Source organism: Galleria mellonella, unplaced genomic scaffold, assembly GCF_026898425.1.
Source record: "Galleria mellonella isolate WM207_F2 unplaced genomic scaffold, CSIRO_AGI_GalMel_v1 utg65, whole genome shotgun sequence".
Classification (NCBI taxonomy): domain Eukaryota; kingdom Metazoa; phylum Arthropoda; class Insecta; order Lepidoptera; family Pyralidae; genus Galleria; species Galleria mellonella.
The window spans coordinates 8,573,074-8,597,095 of record NW_026442138.1 but is presented as its reverse complement, the minus strand read 5'-3'; the positions used below and the strand labels follow the sequence as shown (position 1 = coordinate 8,597,095).

Below are 24,022 nucleotides of genomic sequence, written 5' to 3'. Positions count from 1 at the left end.
AGAAACACAGTTATGAGTAAGAACATTTATTTCTTGTCATAATAAATACATTTGAGATCAAGTCGTTACTTTTTATAATATCACAGGGTCCAAATAATACTAAATATATTTAAAAATCAAATTAATAGGTACAATTTTCTCTTAAATAATACGTTTATATAAAGGTATGTATTTAATGTATTAGATACTCTTAATAATTACAATCATTTAATAATAACAAAAAGCAAGGATGAGATCTTGAGAAATTAATCTAAGTCTTTATAAACTACAAGTAAAAATTAAATAAAAACAATAACAAACTAGGTACCTACCTATCTAGCTACCTACCAATATTTTAGCAAAGACCTTACAGCAATTTTATTTTTCAAAGTAATACGAAGTAGATACTGCATCAAATTAATACTTTTTCAGTAGAAACGAATCAATATTAAAGGAAATTATTCTTGTGCTATATACCTACATACAGGTAATCAGCGGAAAAGTGTCAGTAGTAAATCGTTAGCACCATTTCAAAAATTTTCCAAAAAAAGAATTCGAAAAATCGTACAAAAAATATAAGTATTTGAATAAAAAATGTTATCACAAAGGTACCAAGACATCTACATATTTGTACTTACTTCAAGTAAGTACCTAGTTAGTTGTTTATGTTTAGTTTAGATTGACGAAATATACAGTAAATATATCACTTAAATTACAAAATATTAATAATAATAAATTATAAATAATATAGTTAATATATAATAGGAAAACAATCTGATTAGGTATAGGATATCAAAACTTCTCGAAAGGTAATTCTCAAAACTACGCATACTAATTATTCAAGTAACATGGGTATTATCATTATAAATAGATAAGTAATAGTACCTTTCTACGTCATTATATAATATCAAAAATTTTACATGTTGACTAGCTAAGCTGTGGATAATTTATTTAATATTATAATAAAGACATATACAACTTACATTTTCTATAATTTCACTGATACCGAAGTGACACGTCATATTTTATCGCATTTTACATTTATCTGCGTCACGTTATCCGAGAAACTTCTAGTAAGATAAGTACATGTCCATACATGTACTTACCAAAAGGATTATTCTAAAATTAAACCTTTTAGATTTTATACATCACGTTTTGCTCTTAGCGGGTACCGGCGGTTGGGATTAAGGAGCCATTGCGTTTTGCTCTCAACATTGTACTCCAGCCCCGTGCAAACACCCAGGTATTTGTTACAGTAATACCCGGGCGCGCACTTTTGGCCATAAATATCGAAGTCCATTTTTTCTGTGCACTGTTCCTTGGGTCCCTGAAAAGGTACAAAGTGTAATCATAAAACTCCACTCTACTCCACCGATATTCGCCGATGATTTTTCCTTCTAGAGTAAGCAACGACCAGAGAACGCCACCTGTTTCTACCTTGTTAGATTTACTTTCAATAAGTACTTCTCTACCTCTTCATCAAATAAACTTCTAGTCGTAAAACCATAAGCTTATGTAAAATGAATAAAATCATATTACGCCAACTCCACGTAATTAGGATACGAACAGAAAGATGATGAAGTGCTTATGCGGAAAGTGCGTACTGCGAGAAATGGCAAAGAAATTGATAGCCCATTTAATTTAAAATATTTATCAGGCCCTGTAGACATAATGTATACCATGAACTTGCAATAATATACATATCATGGCGAATGGATGTGTTGTTTACAAATAAATTCATCTTTATCTTTAATAGATCATACGATGCCCCTAATGGGGACAGAAGTTATGCCGCTTATGAGAGAAATTGCACTGAGTATATTTTTTGGAAACGATTGTAGTGAATTCCTCGTGATCGACTAACTGATCTACCTTTATCCTCTTTCACTCACTAGTACCCCGCTATTAATAGTAAACTAAGATTACATTTTTCATCAATAAAAAAATCTAATTTTTTCAACAATGTTTAGATATATCGCCACATTTATTCAAATACATGAATAAAATGTAAGATAATAATATACCAAATACCAGGAGCGCTAACTAAGTATCATGATCAGATTGACCATGTACTATGAGAAAATGTCCCCAACCGCGTCCTTTATTTATTTATTTATTTAAATAACTTTATTGATCAAAATAAAATAAGGTACAAAAGGCGGACTTAATCCTACTAGCATTCTCTCCCAGTCATCCATTATATGTATAATAATCGAGTCTCAAAAATAATATATTTTTAATTAGTCGTTTTATTTTATATGAAGCTATGATAAAAAAAATACAACAACGCACAACACACTTAGATTATCGCTGGCTTACCACAGATTAAATTAAAATAGATGATAGAAACAGATTAGATGTCATGTTTTAATATACCTTTGCAATATACACACATACACATATATGCAAAACAGGAATTATAAAAATGAATAAAACAAAAGATGTGTGTTAGTTTAAATGCGTCTGTCACATGATTAATTCTACCTTTCTATGAGGTATCTAGTATAAAAATTTTATATGAAGCCATGTATAAAAGTGATAGAAGCGTTATTTACCCTATAGCAGTCCAATCGGTTGTCGCAGACAGTGTTAACATAGGTACCGCGTTGACATCTCTTGTATCTTTTGTTACCTCTGACTATGGGGCACAATTCGTTGCTTGGTAACCAATCATTAGAACTAGATCCGACGCATACTGGACACTCGACAATTTCTCTGTCAATTTAATTTCCGCATTAATACTTAATTCAGTAATTTAAGAAATTGATCGGTTATTACTCTTATTATTATTCACTCTATCTATAACAGCGCTGACTAACTAAACTACCCTTATATATTTGATTTAAAAGTGGTAATCCTATCATCATCATCATATCTGCCGTTAACTGTCCACTGCTGAACATATGCCTCCCACATAGATTGATAAACAATATCATGGACCTCACAGAATTTACTGCAGCGCCCACGTAGTTTAATATACAATATATTACTTATACAGATTTATTAAACAGAAATCTTTACAGGTACCTGTAAATATAAGTATATTAGATACGTAAGTCTAGATTACAACATTAACATAATTATCAGAGTTTTTTATTATCTTTGTAGGTAGGTTACATAGACTTTTTCTTAGTACCACAGTATAGGTAATTTACACAACAAACCTTATTAAAAAAGGTTTTTTATCGCCTATAAAGTGGGGGAAATACTCGATTATAAAACTGATTTTTATTTATCCCTTTTTTGGAATAAGCATCCTAGAGTTATATATATATATATATATATATATATATATATATATATATATATATATATATATATATATATATATATATATATATATATATATATATATATATATATATATATATATATACATATATATATATATATATACAACTTAGAATGGCAAACAAGCTAACGGCCCACCTGATGGAAAGTGGTAACCGTTGCCTATGACATAACAGAGTATACTGTTTCGCCCATGATACCCCCCCATGCGCTGCCATTCCTGAGGACTCAGGTGTTATTCGTCTGTACATAGTAAATTCACGCCATATTCCACCCTTGAAACCGAAACACAACAATGCAAACACAACTGCTTCGCGGTTGAAATACGAATGGGACAGAGGTACCCAAGCAATCGACTTAATACTTATTCGATTAATGTTAAAAATTTGTTTTATAAAAATCATTATCACTGGATTCACTGAATATTACTGTCACCTATAAACACGAACGGCACCAAAAACGTCATATACTCGTAATACAATATGACGCCGACTGACGCCCTTAGTATTAGTCATATATCGTATTACTCATACATACATTTATGACTATAGTCGATGGTTACCACTTTCCATCCGATCCACTAGTAATAAAAATTTCTAGCAATTCTAAAAACTCTACAAGTGTTAATTGCTAAAAAGACTTTCCAAGATCAAGATTGTTAGTTATTACGTAATAACAATATTATTTACAGATTCATTTAAGATTATTTTTATACAACTATGATGGTAAATCATCATCATCATCAGTTCAGCTATTATCCGTCTAGTGCTGGACATAAGCCTCCCCCAAAGACTGCCATAAAGAATGGTTCTAAGCCACCTGTATCCACTGGCTCTCTGCTGGTGTATAATGGTAATTAGGGATAATAAAATTATAGTACACCTGTACAAAGCCAAAAAGATAAATGAAGATTATATGATTTTGTCTGTTTGTCTACTTAAATACCTCCGAGTTCTAAGTCACTCGTGTTTGTGCGTCCAACGTCCGCGAGATAAAAGTTCCTCTAACAGACTTCATAAGCCTTTTTAATTTTTCTAGCGCCTTCACAGATGCCCTACGTCATTTCTTATGGCTGGCGATCGGTTGTCTCTCGAATTAGGGAGCGGCAGACGGCGGTGGTCCCCAGATTAGAAGCCGGCTACTTACTCATTTGTTGCAGTTTCGGCTGCCCACCAACCTTTGTCATGCTCCTCAAACATTGCGCTTGAATTATTAATTAACACAACATGTACCCACTGCTACAGGCATTCTGTCACTCGTATCCAATAATGAGGACGAGTGCCTTAAATGCTGTACCCCAAACTATAAAAATATTACGTACCTACAGTTCAACTTACCCTTCAATATCATCCTGCGGCTCTTCTCTCTCGATGAGGTTACGTGCGTCATAACCTCCTCTGTAGTGCGCCAGGCACACGCCAATCGTCAACATCACGTACAACACAGGATGCATGTCCAATAATCTGAAGTCACAGAAACAATTACCTCATAATAATTTGAGGGGATAAGTAAAAAATTACATGATGCTGAGGCATAAAATCTTAATCCTCAGGAAAGGCGACGTATGAGGATTACTATGGACGTCGCTTAATAATCTGTAATGTCTATGCTGCTGTTCTATTCTATAGGCGATAGTTACCACTTTCCACCAGGTGGGCCAACAAATTGTTTGCCATATCAAGTTGTGTAAAAGAATTGCAAAATACTTCTATTTTTTTATTAATGGATGATAATGGCATAGTATGCCCGCCTGTGTTAACAATATACGCTGGCGGGACACCATTGATGATAGGTAAATGAAAGAACAAAATATGGAAAAAAGAATATAGTCTATGAGGGAGCACAGCTGTATAATAATACCTTTTACCTAGAAATATAAAAGATATAAACTCACCCGTACTGTTCAAGAAAGTATTAAAACACCAAAAATTGAGAGTCTACTAGTAATTAGTAATTTCATTTCAGTATTTGTGTATTTAATTCTAATATTAATTTAATTTTTGACTATAATATTTGAATACGTAATCTACATGTGTGTGTGTGTGTGTGTGTGTGTGTGTGTGGATTGCGTATTTAAGTGTATACAGAATGAGACAAATAATAAATAAAATAATAGTACAATAAATGTAAGTTAACCATCAGTTAACCGAAGATTATAGATATTGTCCTTACTTTATAAACAACCTGTTGTATGAGTTACATTGCGTTGTATAATTTTTATAAAATGAAGGTAGTTTCACATTATGTTTTATTATTAGTTGATGTTTAATAAATTACGCTCGCTAATGTAGATATTAAGTGCATGTTCATAGTTTTAAATTTCTCATTTAAGTGATTTATGTACAAATCTTTAAAGAAATAAATGTCTTAAACCGTAACCTATATATAAAAAAAGTTCCAAGTCGGTATCTAATCACTACGGTCATTGACAATCGTCAACAAGTCTTTTCAACCGACTTAAAAAAGAAGCAGGTTCTTAATTCGGTTGTATGTTTCTATATTTGTTACCTCATAACTCCGTCGCTTGTAAATTGATTTGAAAAATTGTTTTTTATCTGAAAGGATATACTTACTTGGTCCTATAGAAAAATTATCAAAATCGGTTCAGTAGTCTAGTTTTTAAATCAAAATCACTGGTTTTGCCACAATTGAAGTCAGTTTTTTTTATATGGAAGACAAACGTAAATATATAGAGTCTATATCTAAACCTCACTCCACCTCGCACGCACACATTCTCAATTAATACACGAGTAATGGTATCAAGTGTGTGTGCTGTCAAAATTAATACTTAAAAGCAGGTAGAATCACTGTAACACATATTTAAAATAATATTTGATTGTTATGTGACAGAGATATCCTTAGAAACATTTCATACATTTTATCTTTACGTAGGCGCAAATTGTGCATTGGAAGGTATCTATAACATATACATACAGATGAATCTATAAGCAAGTGTACGAGTATTTAGGCAATATATCTACCGACCATTCTTCGAATACACGGTAAAACTGAGCAATAGTAGTTTATGTTGTATCTGTGTTACGTATAACGATTATATAATAAATAAATAAACTTAATTATAATTAATCAAGGTGACTTATTTTTGAACACGTAAAAGTCGACCTTTTGAACCATTTTGTATAGTTTAGATTAGTGAACCTATCTATGGTCTATTTCAATAGAAATTAAATGAAAATGTAACCAATCTGGCTTTAATTGAAGTAGAAATATAATAGTCAGTTGTAATTTAAATAAAAATATTTTGATCACGTCAAATATTTACATAGATCTATAAATATAGCTGTGTGGTCCCGGAATAGAATGGTACACCCCTGACTTTCCCTTGGGTGTCGTAAGAAGTGACTAAGGGAGTGGTCGAAGGATAAACAACCTCCCTTTTTAAATATCACCAAAGTCTACTGCGGTTGCCATTCCGCTTGAAAAGCGTGGCAACTACTGGCAAAACCACCTAAAGGAGAGACCTATATTTAGCAGTAAGCAGTTAACAGCTGATATGATATGATGATGATAAATATAAAAAGATCCACTTTTCTTAACAGTTGGTTAAAATTAAACTCGACTTAATTACGTCAAAAGTGGAAAAAAAAACACCATAAAATTAAACGACTATTGGCTAAAAGGATGCCAGCAGGCGTCCGCGTCATCATCAAAGGAAGTCCGAGTACGTAGCACCCAGCACGTAGTATTGTTTGGTAGATGAATCACACAGACAGGTAAGTAGATAGTTAACGACTAAAATTAAAGCGACATTCGGCATTTTGATTTCACAAGTCACTGACATAGAATTAAATTTAAAAATAAACGTCATTGCATTTAGGCGGACGTCAAACAACGAACAGGAACTATGCCAATTTTCTGTATCGTTTACATTGCTGCAAATGTATTTGAGTAAAGGCAATACAAGCGTAACAATATCATCATTGGATTTTTAACATATCATAATTATCGTGGAAAATACGTCAATAATATATATCATAGTAAGTGCGCAAACATCGCTGCCCGCCCGCCCAAGCGTTCGCTCTCATAATACGCATTCATGTGATACACTTCGCCCATTTCGGAGGTATTGCTGTTTATAACAGTGCGATTAATTATCATAAATTAAACATTTTGTGATTATTTTGTGAAGAAACTTTCTGTGTTTGACAACTTGATTTTATAAATTTCATAATAAAATGGGTATGATTTCCCGTGTGCGTGGTCGTATTAGAAGTGACTCTTTCTCGAAGATTCAAACGATTAAATCGGAGGACAAAATCGCCAACATTGGTACGTTACGTACATTATTAAAATAATAATTAAAATATACATATACTTTGAATTTCAAATTGATATAATTTGTTGATAATTATATTATTACATTATACCTGTTTAATAAACATAGTATCTATTAATCAACTGTAATAATGTTAAAATTCATAACCAAGAAACCTGATAGAATTGAAAAAGAAAAAAAGATTCAAGATAAGAACTTATATTTTTAAATTTAGCTATAATTGATAAAAAATAGAATGTAGTTCAAATTCCGTTGAATGTCGATGCAGATTATTTTTAAAATGATTTGTTTGTCTGATGTTTCTACGAGTCATGTTTATACCCACGTTTCAATGAGGAATGTGTTTGTTTATAACATATATACATAGCTACACAATGGAAACTACAATGTTTTTCTAGTCAATGTAAAAATATTTTCATACATTTTAATAATAATATGAGTAGATAGGCTTCACATTTTTAACATAGAAGAAACAAAATTCTAAAAGAAATATTAAGTGAAAAAATAAAACATTAAGTATGGGTAATATAGAAGTTTGTAACAAATGTTCTAATTTTTGTTCAGAAATCCATTTAGTTGAATGAAAATAATATTCATATTAAAAATCAAATAAATTAATATAAATTCTAATTGTGGATTGATTTTGATGATTTTTATATTATCTTATATATTGGTCTTATACCATATTTTCATAATATATTTAAAGTAGAAAATTAAAAAAAAAATTAGTTACTAATTTTGTAATAAAAATAGTATTCTCTCTAGTATTAAGGTGTTAATAATTATTATGACAACATAATTGTTTATGATCTTGTACGAAGTATTCCTATAACATTAAGTTCACCTCTTGAACCAAATTTCATTCGTTTCAGGTCAATAACCTTTAAATAAATTAATATTTTCTTAAAATATTAGAAATATATCATGAAAGCTTATAAATAACATGTTGAATTTTGATATAAAAGACCTCGTTTCTCACTCACAATCCAATGGAATGTGGCTACGACGTTCTATATATTTTACAACTCCAACCTCATTTTTACTACTAATCTAGGACATCACAATAATGTATACTTATTTACCGAAACTATTTGTACCTCAGACGGATTTCTTAATTTGTATACTAGGAAATATTTTAAATCTTTAAATGACTGCTCCATTACGATTAAATAAATACAGTCAACATCAAACGTCGATGAAAGTGAAGCGATTTTTAAACAACTAAATACATACTTACATATATGACACTCTAGAAGATTAGCTTCAGAATTTTTCAAATGGACATTATAAAAGGTTAGCGTGTTTATAAGTTTCGAAAATCTTATAAAATATGTTGCTCGACCCATACGACGTAGTCGAGGTAAAGAAATATAAACTCAAATAAATACCTTCAACGTTTCTTTATCTGCTATAATAGATAGAATAAAATTGATATCGTTAACATTTTTATTAAAGATGCATTTCCATAGAAAATTTTAACCTCCCACACTGAAATTGCAAATCTTAATCGTACTGTACGTTAAACTTTTTTAGTGTTTTGTTCCATATGTATACTATTATGATCTTTTTATTAATGTTATTCATATTTAGTTGAATATAAGTCATCATTCGTTTTAACATCAAAGAGAGCGATGCCCACGACAAAGCACGTGAGGCGTTCATAAAAAGACGATAACCGACACTAAAAGTACCTACTGACTGACAAAGAACAGGATAATTCTTAATCAGAAATAACTCTTTATGAACAACTTTATTTTTATGGATGAAAGCTAAAAATCTATATAGAGTATTAATTTTTTATTAGGAAAATTTCGGATGTATTTTTCAACATATATATTTGTGCTATTTTGTATTCGTAACTCATACTATTTCCTAAACCTAAAAATTGCTTAAATTACTTAGATAAAAATTCGATAAACGAAGATAATAACTCGGGCACAATTCTGTCATGACAATTTAATTAATTATGTTTAATGAAATTATCTTTAGCCGTGTGGTCCTGGCACAGAATGGGCCACACCTTCCTTTTCCGTGGGTGTCGTAAGAGACGATAAGGAAGGGCGAAGGATGGGCAGCGTCCCTCTTAAAACATCTCCAAAGCCTAACTGCAGATGCCAATCCGCCTGACAAGCGTAGCAACTACTGGCACAACCCTCTAAAAGGGGAGGCTATGTTCAGCAGCGGACAGTTAATGGCTGATGGGATAGGAATGAAATTATCTCCATAAACTACAAGAGAAATATACTTTCTCATAATTTATACAGGCTATAAATCGCAGCATTCCAAATGTCAGTTAGAATAGTAAGTAGATAGTCTATGCGTTATAAACTACAAGCTATTTACTGCGAATCCCGCGTGAATCAGTAGGTACCTACATAAAGTATCTACTCCTCCTGCTAAGTTAGAATATAACGTAAGGATATAACCTACCAGTGTACCAAATTGCATTCAAATCCGTTCAATAATTTTAATGAATCAAATTCGTTTTATCTATTTAAAATTGGTACAGATAAAGTCCTAAATTAATACATAGGATGTTTTGTATTAACGCGGACAAAGTTGCAAGATATTAAATATATTATAGAACCAGTATAGCTAGTAGGTATAGTTTATTGATCCTATAATATATTTCTAATAACAACATTACAAATAAAATGCGACACGTGAATATTTTACGCATTTAAAATTGGCGATCCAACATGCGATGAACGGAAACAAACAAACGCATATATATTGTCGTCACTCGTAGAAATATAGTCTCCAAAATTTCCTTGGAACTCTTTTTGCAGAAACATTTCTTTAGAGAGCTTAATCTATGCCACTATGCTATGAAGGTTTATTTCTTATTTATTTTTTCATTTAAATGTATATCTAATATACTGTGATAGATTCTTCTTGGGGGAGAAAAGAGATCTGATTGAATATGATCCAACTTGAACAGAATACTCTGTCACGTCAATCTCCACACAGTCCCACCTGGAAACCATTGGTATTGTTGTTGAATTGGTCAACTGACATGAGTTTATCTTTACCTGCGATCTATCACTGGTACCTTACCAATGTATACGTTACATAAACATTTTCAATTTCATCCAGTGACCATTTTAAATAAAATGGTGAAAATCTAAACTTAATATTGGCAAAAAAGTGATTATTAATAAAAATAAAAAGATCCATAGAAATCAAATTATATGAACTTATTAAAAAACTTATAAAATAAATGTATTTGAAACAATAAAAGATTTCGTACTATTTTTCAGTATGGCTGTTGTCATTGGTGCTTCTTCTCCCCTACTGGGCTCCGAGGGGGCTGCTGGTGGCCCTGGGAGGAGCGTGGCTGATGGCAGCATACACGTGTTTGGTGGTACCAGTGCTAATATCTGCTAACTACAAATATCCAGCGAGATGGTACCCCGCAGTTGCTAGACTTGCGCAAGGTATGTTTTGTGTGATTGTCAGTCTAGTCCTGTTTATTTATCAGTCTAAAAATATAACCACACACGTGTTCAGTCGATTTGTCATCTAACAAAATTATTAGAGCATCTTACTCATGTTATAATTATACTTACTAATGATACAAATATCATACGTAAATGTAAAAAAATATAAGAATATTTGGAGGTTTCTTAATCAAACGGCTGAGTAGATTTGAATATTTGACACACAAGTGAATGTACCATGACCTAAATTGACTCAGTAGACTCTGTTTGTTGTTATTCACATGATCAAAATATTATTAAAATTGAATAATAACAAGTATCACTTTCAATACTGTAATTCCAAATATGTCCTAGATATAAGAAATCAATCTACCATGTGCAACTTATTATTAGCAAACTTATTATCTTTTGTTTGTTTCATCAACGAAAATTCGACCAAGAAATAAAAACAAAAAAATGTTTTGTTGTCGAACTTTACAGAAGTTTTTGTTTGCCTCGAAAATCCTAATAAATAACATAACGTTCACGCCAAACACAAGAAAAACGATTCATGACTGACTTTTCCATTATACTGTTATTGTATGATTGCATTGCATTAACTCACGAGTGTTTGACACGAAATTTGATTAAAGAAAACAAAGGTGATTCCAATTTTAAAGTAAGATTTTTTTATTCACAAACAAAACTGTATAAAGAAAAGTTAGTATGTATGTTAAATCAGTCTGTTTCAACAAAATTAGTGTTGATAAATGAAAATCGACGACGACGGAAAACAGGTTGCTAATGTCTAATAGTAATAAAAATAGAAAAAATGTAATGCCACTATAATTTAACAAACTTTTATTGTTAAAAAACTAAATTACTTAACCGATTTTAATAAAATCTTTATGGAATTAATCTAGAAGTATATTCTTTCTGATAAAATTTTCAAACATAAAAAATACAATCGAATTGAGAATATCCTCCTTTCTCAAAGTTGATTTAAAACGAATAGGTATATTTATTTTATTGTTCTAGGCCTAGACTAGAACGATACTAATAAACAAACTTCTCTATTTGCCAAAAACAGTGGGGCGTGCCAATCTCCTGACCTATGCGCCACCGCCCCCACTTGCTGCTACAATTTTAATAGTGACGTCATTGACTTTAAAATTAAACAAATTAAAAACCTATCACCTTTGATCGACTGTTGAAAGGTTGATTTTTTTATTTTTAATCCCAATATCAATAAAGAATTGATAGTCGTATATTATTTTATTAAGGTTTTCTATACAGCTTGGAATAGCAAACAAGTTTAAAAATGATGAAATTTCTGAACCAATGATGAAATTGGTAACTGTTACACATTTACAACACCATGGACGACAAATAATACTTTCTTATATCCATAGTACCCTCATAGGGTACCATCCATAGGCATATTTAAAGGAAACGGCGAGTGGACCGTGCTCATACCAGAATTATCTACTGTCTACAGAATTATCTGCCCCAGGATTACCATCCATAGGCATATTTAAGGGAAACGGCGAGTGGGCCGTGCTCATACCAGAATTATCTATTGCCTACAGAATTATCTACCCCAGGACGCGAGTGGAGCTTTAAATCATAGCCAAATGCATGTCTGAGAGTACAAAATGTGCCTTTTTAAATTATCTTAAATACGCTAATGATTTAATCTGTGGTGCTTCACAGAACATAAGACTTGTTTTGACTGACTGATTGATCTTTCAACATATAGTTTAAAAAGCTGGGATTAGAATTATAATATTTTCATTAAAGATTCTTTTTGTAACATCTAATATTGTAGGCATCTACTAAAAAGAATTTTCTCGAATTCTCACAGGAGATAACAGCTAGTTATTTTGATGATGTTGACAGCAGTCTCAAAATGTGTCACAGCTTTTTATAAATATTCGTAGTATAAATTAATCTGAATTAGAGTTCTTCACGTGACATATTTATTTTCACGACAAACATCCGTCTTATATCCTATATTTTCTCACCAAATACTTTAAAAGGATAGACAGATAATACAACTAATGCCGCCTCTAAAGTTAGATAAATTCTTTCCTCTAGTCTTTTATTTCCTCCGTCATATCCAAATATAAAATTTATAATACGTTGTCCAATAGGCGACTGTTGTAAATATAGCTAATAGGTTTTTTAAACTTACAAACAAAGAGACAGATTCACTTTCGCGTTTATAACATTAGTAAGGGCATATCTAATAATAGCCTAAGATTCCACTACGGGATAATATTATAAGTTCATTTGCGTTTTAATTAGCAGACTGTCTTATCGTCAGAACATTTATTAATTTGTTTACGTTTTCATGAGATTTTATCGAAATAAACCATAGATGACATTTTTTCAGAGGAAACTTAATATAAAATTTTATCGCCTATGTAATTTAAAAAAATGTGCTCAACTACAATAAGTACCCCCAGTTAACCCATGAAAAATGGGGGGAAGGGATTGTTAGTAATGGGGTCTAATGAAACAATTGCTAGCAATACACTATCAGGTCGATCTCCACGTGGTTCCCCCTGGAAACCATCGTGTACAATTCTTGTTGAATTCGTCACAATGGGCTTCGTCACAACTGACCTGCTTCATCCTCATCTATCATCCTTCACTGGTGCCCCGCCAGTATATACCGATAGCGCGGGCGGAGTTACCATTCCATTATCACCCATTAAAAAGAAAAAAAAACTACAGTAAGTATCATGAAAATTTTACGCAATGACACTAAAAGGCGTAAATTGCTAATCATTCAGTCACTGTTAGAAATTTACAGTAATAAAATTATTATGTTCTATAAAGTAATATATTAATTAATTAATTTATCTTACACCTGTTCTACACCATATTACAAACCGTAACTTTACCCACGTGGTTTAGAATAAAAAGATGGTATACCATGAGTTCGTCTGGGATGTGTTTCTTTTGTTCACAAACCTTCATAGTAATATTTATAGGATCATAATACTTGTAATAACTAACTAATTATGTGACTAAATTAAACTAGATATGTATCAAGAGGCATGCAACGATAAAATGGTCGGTGTTTAATGAATTAAAAACATTTTTAATTTAATGGTATTGCTTTATGGTTGCTATATTTTGACAAGTAATTCTCGTGCAATTAAAAAAAAAAAAACTTAATTCCTAGGTTGACTATTCTATTATCATTTATCAACCAACTATTTGTCGTCTAGACAAGCGACGTCGGTAGGTGGGCAGTGGTGGCCTGTACGTTGTTTGTTATTTATAAAGACATACAAACAAGTAGGTAGATACTATTTGTGTGGAAGTCAGGTCATTGTCGAGAGATAGCTGAATGGACCGACGGAACCGACGGAAGCTGGCGACTGGCGCCTCGCCAGCGCACTTGCGTCATCACCCGCACTTTTACTTGTGTTTTCCTGCTACTTGGAAACACATGGCTATCACACCAAATGTACGCCCCCAAAATTATTTTATATTGCCGATTAAAAAAGAAAAAGATTTTAACAATATTACACGAAGAGAGCATATTGCTCAGACAAAAAAAGAAGATAATATTTTTGTTTCCAAGTCGAAAGCTGTACAATACATATAGCGTAATACAAACATTTAAATAAATAAATCAAATCAAGCTATTTTTCAAAAATAATATTGGTACTAGGTACTTACAAAAATACATTTTTATTGTAACTACTTATTCATTAAAATAAATGCACTGTATGTATCGTAATGTTTATGAAACAAGATTGTTAAAAATCTTTTGAATACCTACCCAAAGAAATATGGGAAAATCTAGTAAGCTAAAAATGTAATAAAAATATAGCTTTATGGCTTATCATAGAAAATACGTTTTTAGGCAATCTATTATTTATATTAGATTCAGATACTACTTTTTTATTAGTGTGCCAATTAATGTTTCATCGCGCAAACAACAACATATGTACTAATATTACAACTAGCACATTTCTTTATGTAGTGTATCACAACATGTTATTACATACTAGCAAAGTTTTATATTTATTTTCGTATACTCGGTGTCGCGTAGGATCGAAAGAACTCTCAAATCTAATTGACGACTTTGTTTTCCGTTAAATCCGGTAAACACATTGTAGAAATATTGTTGTAAACAAATATTGAATGAAAAACGTAAACGCGACATCACGGCTTTTATGGTTCTATGAATGAAATAAACAAAACACCAACGATGTTTGTTTATTTATAACACTTTATGATACAATCAATCGCGGTCGAAATACTAGTATTAACGTCTAATTTTAGCATGTATCATTGTTGACCGGGATAAAAAATACTCTATTTCCTATACTATCCCAATTACTACATATTTACCTTTCATGACATTTAGTTGAGCTATTAAGGCGCCAAAATGTAACAAACTAATAAACAAACAAACTCAGTAAAACTATACAGAGAAAAAAAATATCTATTATTTATAGTGAACAAACTCAGAAAAATCCTAGCTGATTTTAAAAGTTCTTTCTCCTATAGAAAACTATTAGTTCGTATTTTATTTTTAAACAATTGTGTTCCACAAAAAGAACCTATTTCAATTATGGCAATACCAACAATATTTATACAATATTTTCATTTCAAAACTAACTTACTGAACCGATTTTGACAAAATTGCTAACGGTCTAATCTGTAAGTATATCCTTTCAGATAAAACAAGAATTTTCACAATTACATTTACTTTCGCGTTTACAACTGATAGAGTTACGAGGTAACAGACATTATATAACCAAATTGAGAACCTCCTTATTTTTAAAGTCGGTTAAAAAGTAAGATATCTTTTGCCTACCCGTGCGATGTCGAAGCGGATCACTGGTTTATAATTTTTGTAATAATTTACACAAATTTTGAAGTTTCTTCAATCCAATGGTATTTAGTAAATAAAGGACACGTTTATTACATATATATTACTAATGTTACAAAGGTATATATTATAATCTTATTGTAAAAAATCCACATCAACTACTTACCAAACTTTCTAGTGTTTTAATAGAACAACGTATACTACGAAGGGTTGCTGGTAACTGTTTACCCTTGACTTGGGATAGCTCTTTTATACTCAACATTTCTTTCAAATATTGGACGCTATTATGTAATCTGCACCACTGAATTGAAAAATAATAATTTATTACATACTAAGATCGACTATGAAAAAAAACTAACTTTCCAAAAGTATATATGCAAAATATTGAGCCTGATACTTTAATTTGTTTGAAGTACCAATCAATTCAGTACTAACACAAAAAAGAATAATTAAAAAATAAATATTTCATATAACTTGTTCTGTCTTGTATTGTGCTATCTCATTTTAATTGTTCTTATTTAAAAAAAATCAAGAAATATTATGCAAATGAGAAGAAACGCTGTGAGATGGAAAACGGAATGGACAATATGATGTGACACTCTGTGATCATCCACTATCGATATTGACAGACTATTGTTATTTATGAAAATAAAGCTTCTAAAATCTAATTGAGCATTAAGTCGTATATAAATTTATTTGTATCCAACACACTGTCACCACTACTAACCATCGACCATAGACCAAACTCATCTCAATGTAAATTGTGACACCTATGACACTTCGTTATACTGTACATACGTACATATATACGTGCCCTTCATACATCGTTATTAACTTCAAGATGGTAGAAATAAAATCCAGGGAGGATCCCGATTTTATTTGTACCAATCAAAACATTCATCTAGCCATCCAAAACAAGAATATAATCATTACGACAACATTAACCATAACTAACATCGGGAGTCCAAACAAAAAAGCTTTTGTTCGATCTCACATTCGCCAAGCCACCTAAAACAAAGAATATTTCTATGGAGCCATTAACCAATGCCTTATGGAGATTATATACCCATTCATCGTTATAATACCTACTTATATATATCGAATGACCTTTTATACCTCTTTAGCATGTTATATTAGTAAGTTAAAGTAGAAACGAGCTGCGAATAGCTTAAACAACCGCTAATAGATAGGGGCTTGGATGAGTTACAGGAAATCAGTGAATGCGGATGACTCAGAACCATTTGTCATAGACGTTTACAGTCTGTGTTCAACAGTAGAGAATGAACAGTTGCAATATTATGATGATGTTATAACTAAAAAATCACAATCTAATGTACGTATTCGTTACATTCCAGAAGCAGCAAGGCGACTGAAACGGCCTGGTGCGTGTGTGTTGGGTGTGTTGAAGACTGTATATGCTCCACTTGAACGCACCGAGCTGATGTTCCTGCAGATGAACAATCTCTCTACAATGATTAGTCAGGTAATAATTACTTCATTTGTACATATTTTATAAATAATAAAACATCTTATTTAAAAAAAACTAAAGTATCTATTTCTTTTTCCAGTTGCTGATTTTTACAGCGTGTGACCGTCTATTAGTATCACAGGGCAAACTGACGTGTTTGTATTCGCTCATGTTCTACAATGTTGTCACCTACTCCGTGAGTTACGTCCGCGAGATATGCACCAAAGAAGACTGGTCTCCATATGTAAACGTCACACGCCACTCCCGTGTCAAGCACCTAGCTATGTCAGCCACAAAAATCGTACTCGAATGGACCAAAGCAGTTACCTTCATAGTAACTATCACTTTTGTGCTCTTAACATTCGGACTAGAGCAAGGACTGGAACATTATCGTCCAAATACCCTATACACAACCATTACAGGCACATATTATGTTCTGACGGAAAAAATATTTCTGGAACTGTGGCCGATTGGTCTTTCAGCGATGAAAATAGAAAGATTAGAAGGAATGGAATCTTTGTATTTTGGAGCATGGGCTCGGGGTCTGACCACATTTATAGCTGTACCGTTAGTGCCCGCTCTAGCATGGTATGAGCGATGGAGACTAGCTTTGTTTGTATTTTATGTGTGCGTGTTTGTAAATGGACGACATCGTCTCGGTGAGGCACTGTTTAAATTAAATGAAGCTCGAGGTTCCCTCGCAAGGTTCCGTCGCGCGACGGCCGAAGAACTAGCCACCTTGGAGGATGTTTGTGCAGTGTGTTTAGGCAGTATGAGGTCAGCGAGAGTGACACCCTGTGCACACTTCTTCCATGCTGACTGCCTTAGGAAATGTTTGGCTGCGTCTGATAGATGTCCGATATGCGTTAGACCATATATCTTTTGCTGATCGTTGAGCAACGATTCGAGTTCGGATAAGACTGCTTTTAAAGAATTTCGACGACTTGAGATTTAGTAATCAAGTTGTAACGAAACTTATGTAATAAAATTCGGAAAAGTATCATTCGAGTTTGTGATAGCTTGTGATGTTTAAATTTTTTATTGCCAAATCGACGCAGTTTCGGCTTATTGTTATATTACACATAAAAAATGTCAAATACACCTACATGTAAGACTATGTACTCACGAAGATTTCTGTATTTGCTATTGCATAATCAAGTATTATTTTTTCCATAGTATATGTTTTCTATAGTATATATTAGAGTTAAAAAGATTGAAAGAAAGAATTTCATTTCACTAATGAAGATAGACCCAAATACATTATTGTAAAAATAAAGTATATTACTTTCATTACGAAACAATTTCTTGGGTATGTACAGGAATTAGCAATCTCTTTAATCTTTTGCAGATACAAAATTAAATGTTATCAAAATATACCTACACTGAGTACAAGTACGAGTACACGTAACATTATGGAAACTTATTTGCTTTTATACCTACTACATACCTGTATTTTGTACTTCTAATTCGCATCTAGCAATCAGTTAAAGAGCGTTTACTATAGCATTATTAGTATTAATATTACTATTTTGCAAATGTTTACTATAATAATATAGATGCTAAAATATATTCGCGAAATTATTTAAAGTAATAAAAACATTAAATACTTCGTTTTTGTGAAAGCTATAGAAATTAAACAAATAGGTTAGATACTCTAAATCAAATAATAGCACGCTGTATTTTGTCTATGCATATCATTTACTAAAATATTATATTTATAGTAGATATAGTCACCTGTATAAATGCATAAACTTATTTATAAATTGTTCCAATAACCATTTATTTAGACCTAATAACTTACGTCACAGTCCTTATCAAGGAACCCCTTCTTTTTAAGGATTGTGACGTCATAAAATGTCTTACCGAACGTTATAATTTTTTTAATATTAGGACTTACCTATAACACATTAAGGATACATAAGTGATTTTTAATAGCTAAGTGATAAAAATAACTTTTCTCTGCATGCAATTGTAACAAAATCATTGTAATCTTTGTCTACTTAGACAAAATGTTTTATTTACAAAATACATTGAGGTCGAGTCTAAGGAAACATGTCTAAAATTAAACCTATCTGCAAAAATTAAATTTTAATATTTTAGCAAAAGCATAATAAGATTAATTAATCCTTTGACAAAACTATGAGGTTACGAACCATTCAAAACTAGAAACATAGTCTTAATTGAAATTAGAATATTTTTATAATAAATCTTTAGAATAGAAATTTCACTATTGTGCAGTTTCACTAATGAAATTTTAATTTTAGACATATAGATCATGCTTCACTATCAATCCTATTATTTCAAAATTATGAATAAGTAATTGAAGCAAAGTTTATATACTTTACAAACTTAGCTTCTGTTACTACATTTATATACCTCAAGTAATTACAATTCACTTATTATCTAATTCGGTAAAGTCATTGTGATAAAAAATTAATGTATTTATATATTTATGACCGTGACTCTACTAACATTAAATATATTTGATTTTTTAAATATTTTTACCCATACCTTACTGGGTCCAACTATATTTAATAGAATTTTGTATTTAAAATGTGAAATAAATTATATGAACTACAATGTTTCGTTTTTTTTTATTATTACTATAGCAGTAGCGGCTGCCTGAAGAGAGGCCTCCATAAGGGGGTTTTGTCAGTAGCTGCCACGCTTAACCGGCGGATTGGCAACTGCAGTTAGGCTTTGGTGATATTTTAATAGGGACGCTGCAGCCCATCTTACGACCATTCCCTTAGTCACCTCTTGCGACACCCACGGAAAAAAGGCGTGGCCCATTCTATAACGAGACCATATCGCTGTTTCAATTTATTTTATCCAAATGCTTAGGTTACATATTTTTTAATGAATAACGATGAAATTATAATCCCGCCTACGCTACCGGTATATGACAGGATACAAGTAAAGGATGGTAAGTGAAAATGAAGTCAGTTTCCAGTGAGACGCTATTACTAACACCCCTTACCCAGGTACCCCTTAACCTACCAATAGGTAAAATAATAATTCAATAAATATAAAATATTTACAATATTGTTACTATTTACAGCCTACTACATTGGGGAAAGGGATTGTTAGTAATGTGGACTACCAGTCCCATTGCTAGCAATATACCCTGTCAGGTCGACCTCCACGTTTTGACAGATGCTTATAGTTGTTTAAGGATTGTACTTTAACCCTTAACAAAAATATTTAATTATTTAACTGGAATTATGTATCTTTATTAATTGAAGCTGTATAAATCTTAATTATTGTTCTCGTTTTCTTTAAGCTTGACACCAACTCCAAACAGCTTTTGTCCTTAAATTTAAATCCAATATCAGTTCAGTTTTCCCTTTTAAATAATTCAAAAGCAGTCAGTAAGAAAACTACATACTTACTCATATAATACAATCAAACTATAATATTATCTATATAATATCATAACAGAACTGTAAGTTAGTTTACAAATTAATTAACTTTATTATGAATTATAGTTTTTTTTTTTAACGTTTCAATGATAATACTACTCGTATTTGACAACAATTTTTTAATGTCGCTAATAGGATAACCCACTAGCCAATTGGATATCAACAAATTATAATGTACCTACGGATTTTGTTAACTGATACAGAGTCCTGTAGCTTCCATCACCAACTCCGCAGCCTACAATTATGACTTCCACACGCAATCACTTAAATAACTTGAAAGAACCTAAGACATGGTCTATATGTACTTATAATATTCAAGGAATTATCTCCTAACTCCTAAACATTGCGGAGTTCATTGAGAATCATTCTCTAACTCTTAACCATTGAGAAGTTGTACCTTCTGCCATCAGCACAATAACATGAGATGATAGTAGTCATCATTTAAAAAATAATACAATTAAAATAGTATATACAATGCAACATAGCATCCCCTTCTTTTTTGAAGTTAGTTAAGAGAAACACTTTCATATTCATTATATAAGTAAAGATGCATATATATTTCGAGATATATTTCAAAGTGTAAGGCAAAATTGAAGAGACACTTTGTTAAATTTGTTAATAAGTTATATTTTTTATATCCATATCAATAGTGGTAGTAGATAAGCAGTAGTATTTACATTAAGTAACTATAGGTATAAAAGGATAAAAAAGTTATTTATCATAGGTAGGTATTTATAAAGAATAGGAAAAATAAAAAAAGAAACATTCAAATGGATAAAAAATACAGAATAAAATGTCAGGAAAATTTCGGGAAAACTAAATTATTCAATGAACCTTCATTTTTAATAGATGTCAGAAATACCACTAGTTTTTTTAACCGATTTCATTATGTAGGTATATCTTATTCAAAGTTCGGACTCGAATCGATTTTGGTAATTCCTTTTTTTAACTTAGGGGTTTCTTCCGTGTTATTTACATAACGATTTTATTAAAATTTTAGTTGTTTATTTTTTATAGAACAAAATCTTACTCTATTTATAAGTTTTTATAATAAATAAATAGCGTAGCTTCTGTTTATTCTAAGTATTTCCAGTATCGGTTCAATAATTCTAGATATCATAATTTTTTTCGATAATTCTTTTAATTACTAGACTAAAAGTATCTCTGATGGTGAAATAAAATAGGTGTAAAGAATAACAAACTCTTGATTACATTTTTATCACCGAAATACGTGATTCTGTGTGATTTCAACACCACGGACGTATTTAAAAGAGGGGCCAGATGATCATGCTCGCCCCAGAAATTGTCTAATTCTCCACTTCAAGTCGCGAGTAAAGGTTCGCGGAGACATATCTGAGAGTATTTATATGCACCTTATTTAAAGGGCCTGGAAAATATTCTTAAATATCCCAATGAGCACCGTTACTCTGCACGGCGCACGATCTTTTTTTTTACATTTGTTGCACTGTATTGTAAAATCTTTTTTGTACATACTTTTCGTTGAACATATTTACCCCCTAAATTCATAAAAACTAAAACCTACTACAAACTTATTTAAGCTATTGAACTGTTTTATAATTTTCTTTCAAATTAGGAATGTCTCATTTCTGAATATCCTCCACCTAAGGGTTGCCTAGAAGAGATTGCTTAGCAATAAGGCCGATTTTTGTATCACTTTTCATTAAAATTAACTGTATTTATTATTTTATTATTGGTGCAATAAAGTGTTAAATAAATAAATAAAAAATGTAGCATAAAAAAAGAGACAAAACAGTTCAATATTATGAGACCTTTGACATTTTTATGAATACGAGCGTTAGTATACGAGTTCCTAAATTAAATTTAAAGACCTCATAAGGCATTATCTTTTGATAGTACCAATAAGTAATAGCCTTTCCGAGATATCGAATACTATCAAATTTATATTGTAATTGTAAAAAAAAACTTTTTCATGTTAGCTACCGAAGAAGACACTACGGTCACTTGTCTTCTCTCATGATCCCTCTAAATGACATTAATCGCTTTAACTTCAATGTAGGTAAGTAATAAAGGATAGACAGACAAATCAAATACCAACGATCTATCAATCTCATAGACGTAGTATAACTTACTTACGTATTTGTCCATAAATCTCACACTTTTTTTAATGGATAATAATGGAAATTGGAAATGAACCCAGGAACATCTGGTATACGCCGGCAAAGCACTAATGAAGGATGATAGGCAGGGATAGAATCAAGTCAGATAGCCCATCGTGGTGTATTTTTTTGTTTGATGGATGAAAATGGAATGGTAACCCCGCCTGCGCTAACGGGATACGCTGACGGAGCACCAGTGAAGGGTGATCGATGAGAATGAAAACAGGCCAGTTAGCCCATCATGATGAATTCATCAGGAATTAACCATGATAGTTTCCAGGGGGAACCACGAGGAGGTCGACCTGGTTGGGTATATTGCTAGCAATGGGATTTTTAGTCTCCATTACTAACAATCCCTTTCCCCCCAATCGTGATGTATTCAATAATAATAAGCCACTATGGTTTCCATATTACTAACAATTCCTTCTTCCCATCGCCTACCTCCTATTACCTATCCTAAGGTTTGTATGTGTACCTACCGGAGAAAATTGTCTCATGTCACATTACTAACATATAGACACACTGGTTTCGGGGACTCAGCTTCTTCCTCAGACTAATAATATAGTAGCTATTATATTATATTATCTGTGATCAAGCAATCCATCAGATATATGGTACAATACGACATACGATCTCGATTATTTTTATATTACTTTTTGTTTTCTAATTTTATAAAATGTAAGAATAAATATAATAGCAATTAACGATGTACCATTTTAAAACAATTACTTAGTTATAAAGCTTATTACAGTCAATATAATGTGCATTGTATTATTGTAGCTGTGCCTAAATAAATAATAAAAATATTAAATCTAATAATCTAGTAAAGAACTCACTATAGTTTAGAATCACTAGATTTTACCAGGTGTGCATCCATGGATGTGAACACTTGACGTTACTATGTTATTGTATTTGTAGAGAAGAGTCAGCAAGTCTTCACATTACTTATTTCTATATTTTTATTTTGTTTAATGATGTAGTTTGAAAGGCGCGAAATTCATGTTGTTCAAAATGGCCGCGTTAGCGTTACCATGACATCATGCGGTTACGTCATGTAAACAAAACGTACCGCAGCAGTGCGCAACACTCGGCGCACCACCGAATATTGAACGCAGAAGTTAGGAACATATAGGTATCCTTATCACATTCA

The 24,022-nt window shown here is 31.7% G+C and overlaps 2 protein-coding genes across 4 annotated transcripts; one reads left to right on the top strand and one right to left on the bottom strand.

Moving 5' to 3' along the window:
- LOC113519812 (uncharacterized) lies at positions 1–23,942 on the bottom strand. Of its 3 annotated transcripts, none has more exons than XM_052900423.1 (4): positions 23,709–23,942; positions 4,608–4,733; positions 2,535–2,694; positions 1–1,306 (listed from the first exon to the last, which is right to left on the bottom strand). In XM_052900423.1, the coding sequence occupies exons 2-4, from the start codon at positions 4,721–4,723 to the stop codon at positions 1,121–1,123; spliced, it is 462 nt and encodes a 153-aa protein (XP_052756383.1). In that variant the 5' UTR covers positions 4,724–4,733; positions 23,709–23,942; the 3' UTR covers positions 1–1,120. The 3 variants fall into 3 exon arrangements, with proteins under 3 accessions (XP_052756383.1, XP_031769465.2, XP_026760826.2); XM_031913605.2 differs by lacking the exon at positions 23,709–23,942 and adding an exon at positions 5,844–5,922; XM_026905025.3 differs by lacking the exon at positions 23,709–23,942 and adding an exon at positions 16,011–16,102 and having other exon boundaries at positions 2–1,306.
- On the top strand, positions 7,310–19,520 carry LOC113519628 (uncharacterized). Its single transcript, XM_026904759.3, has 4 exons — positions 7,310–7,560; positions 10,828–11,004; positions 17,200–17,327; positions 17,413–19,520. Exons 1-4 carry the CDS (start codon positions 7,467–7,469, stop codon positions 18,199–18,201), a joined length of 1,188 nt encoding a protein of 395 aa, XP_026760560.2. The 5' UTR covers positions 7,310–7,466; the 3' UTR covers positions 18,202–19,520.
- Positions 23,943–24,022: the final 80 nt, after the last annotated feature.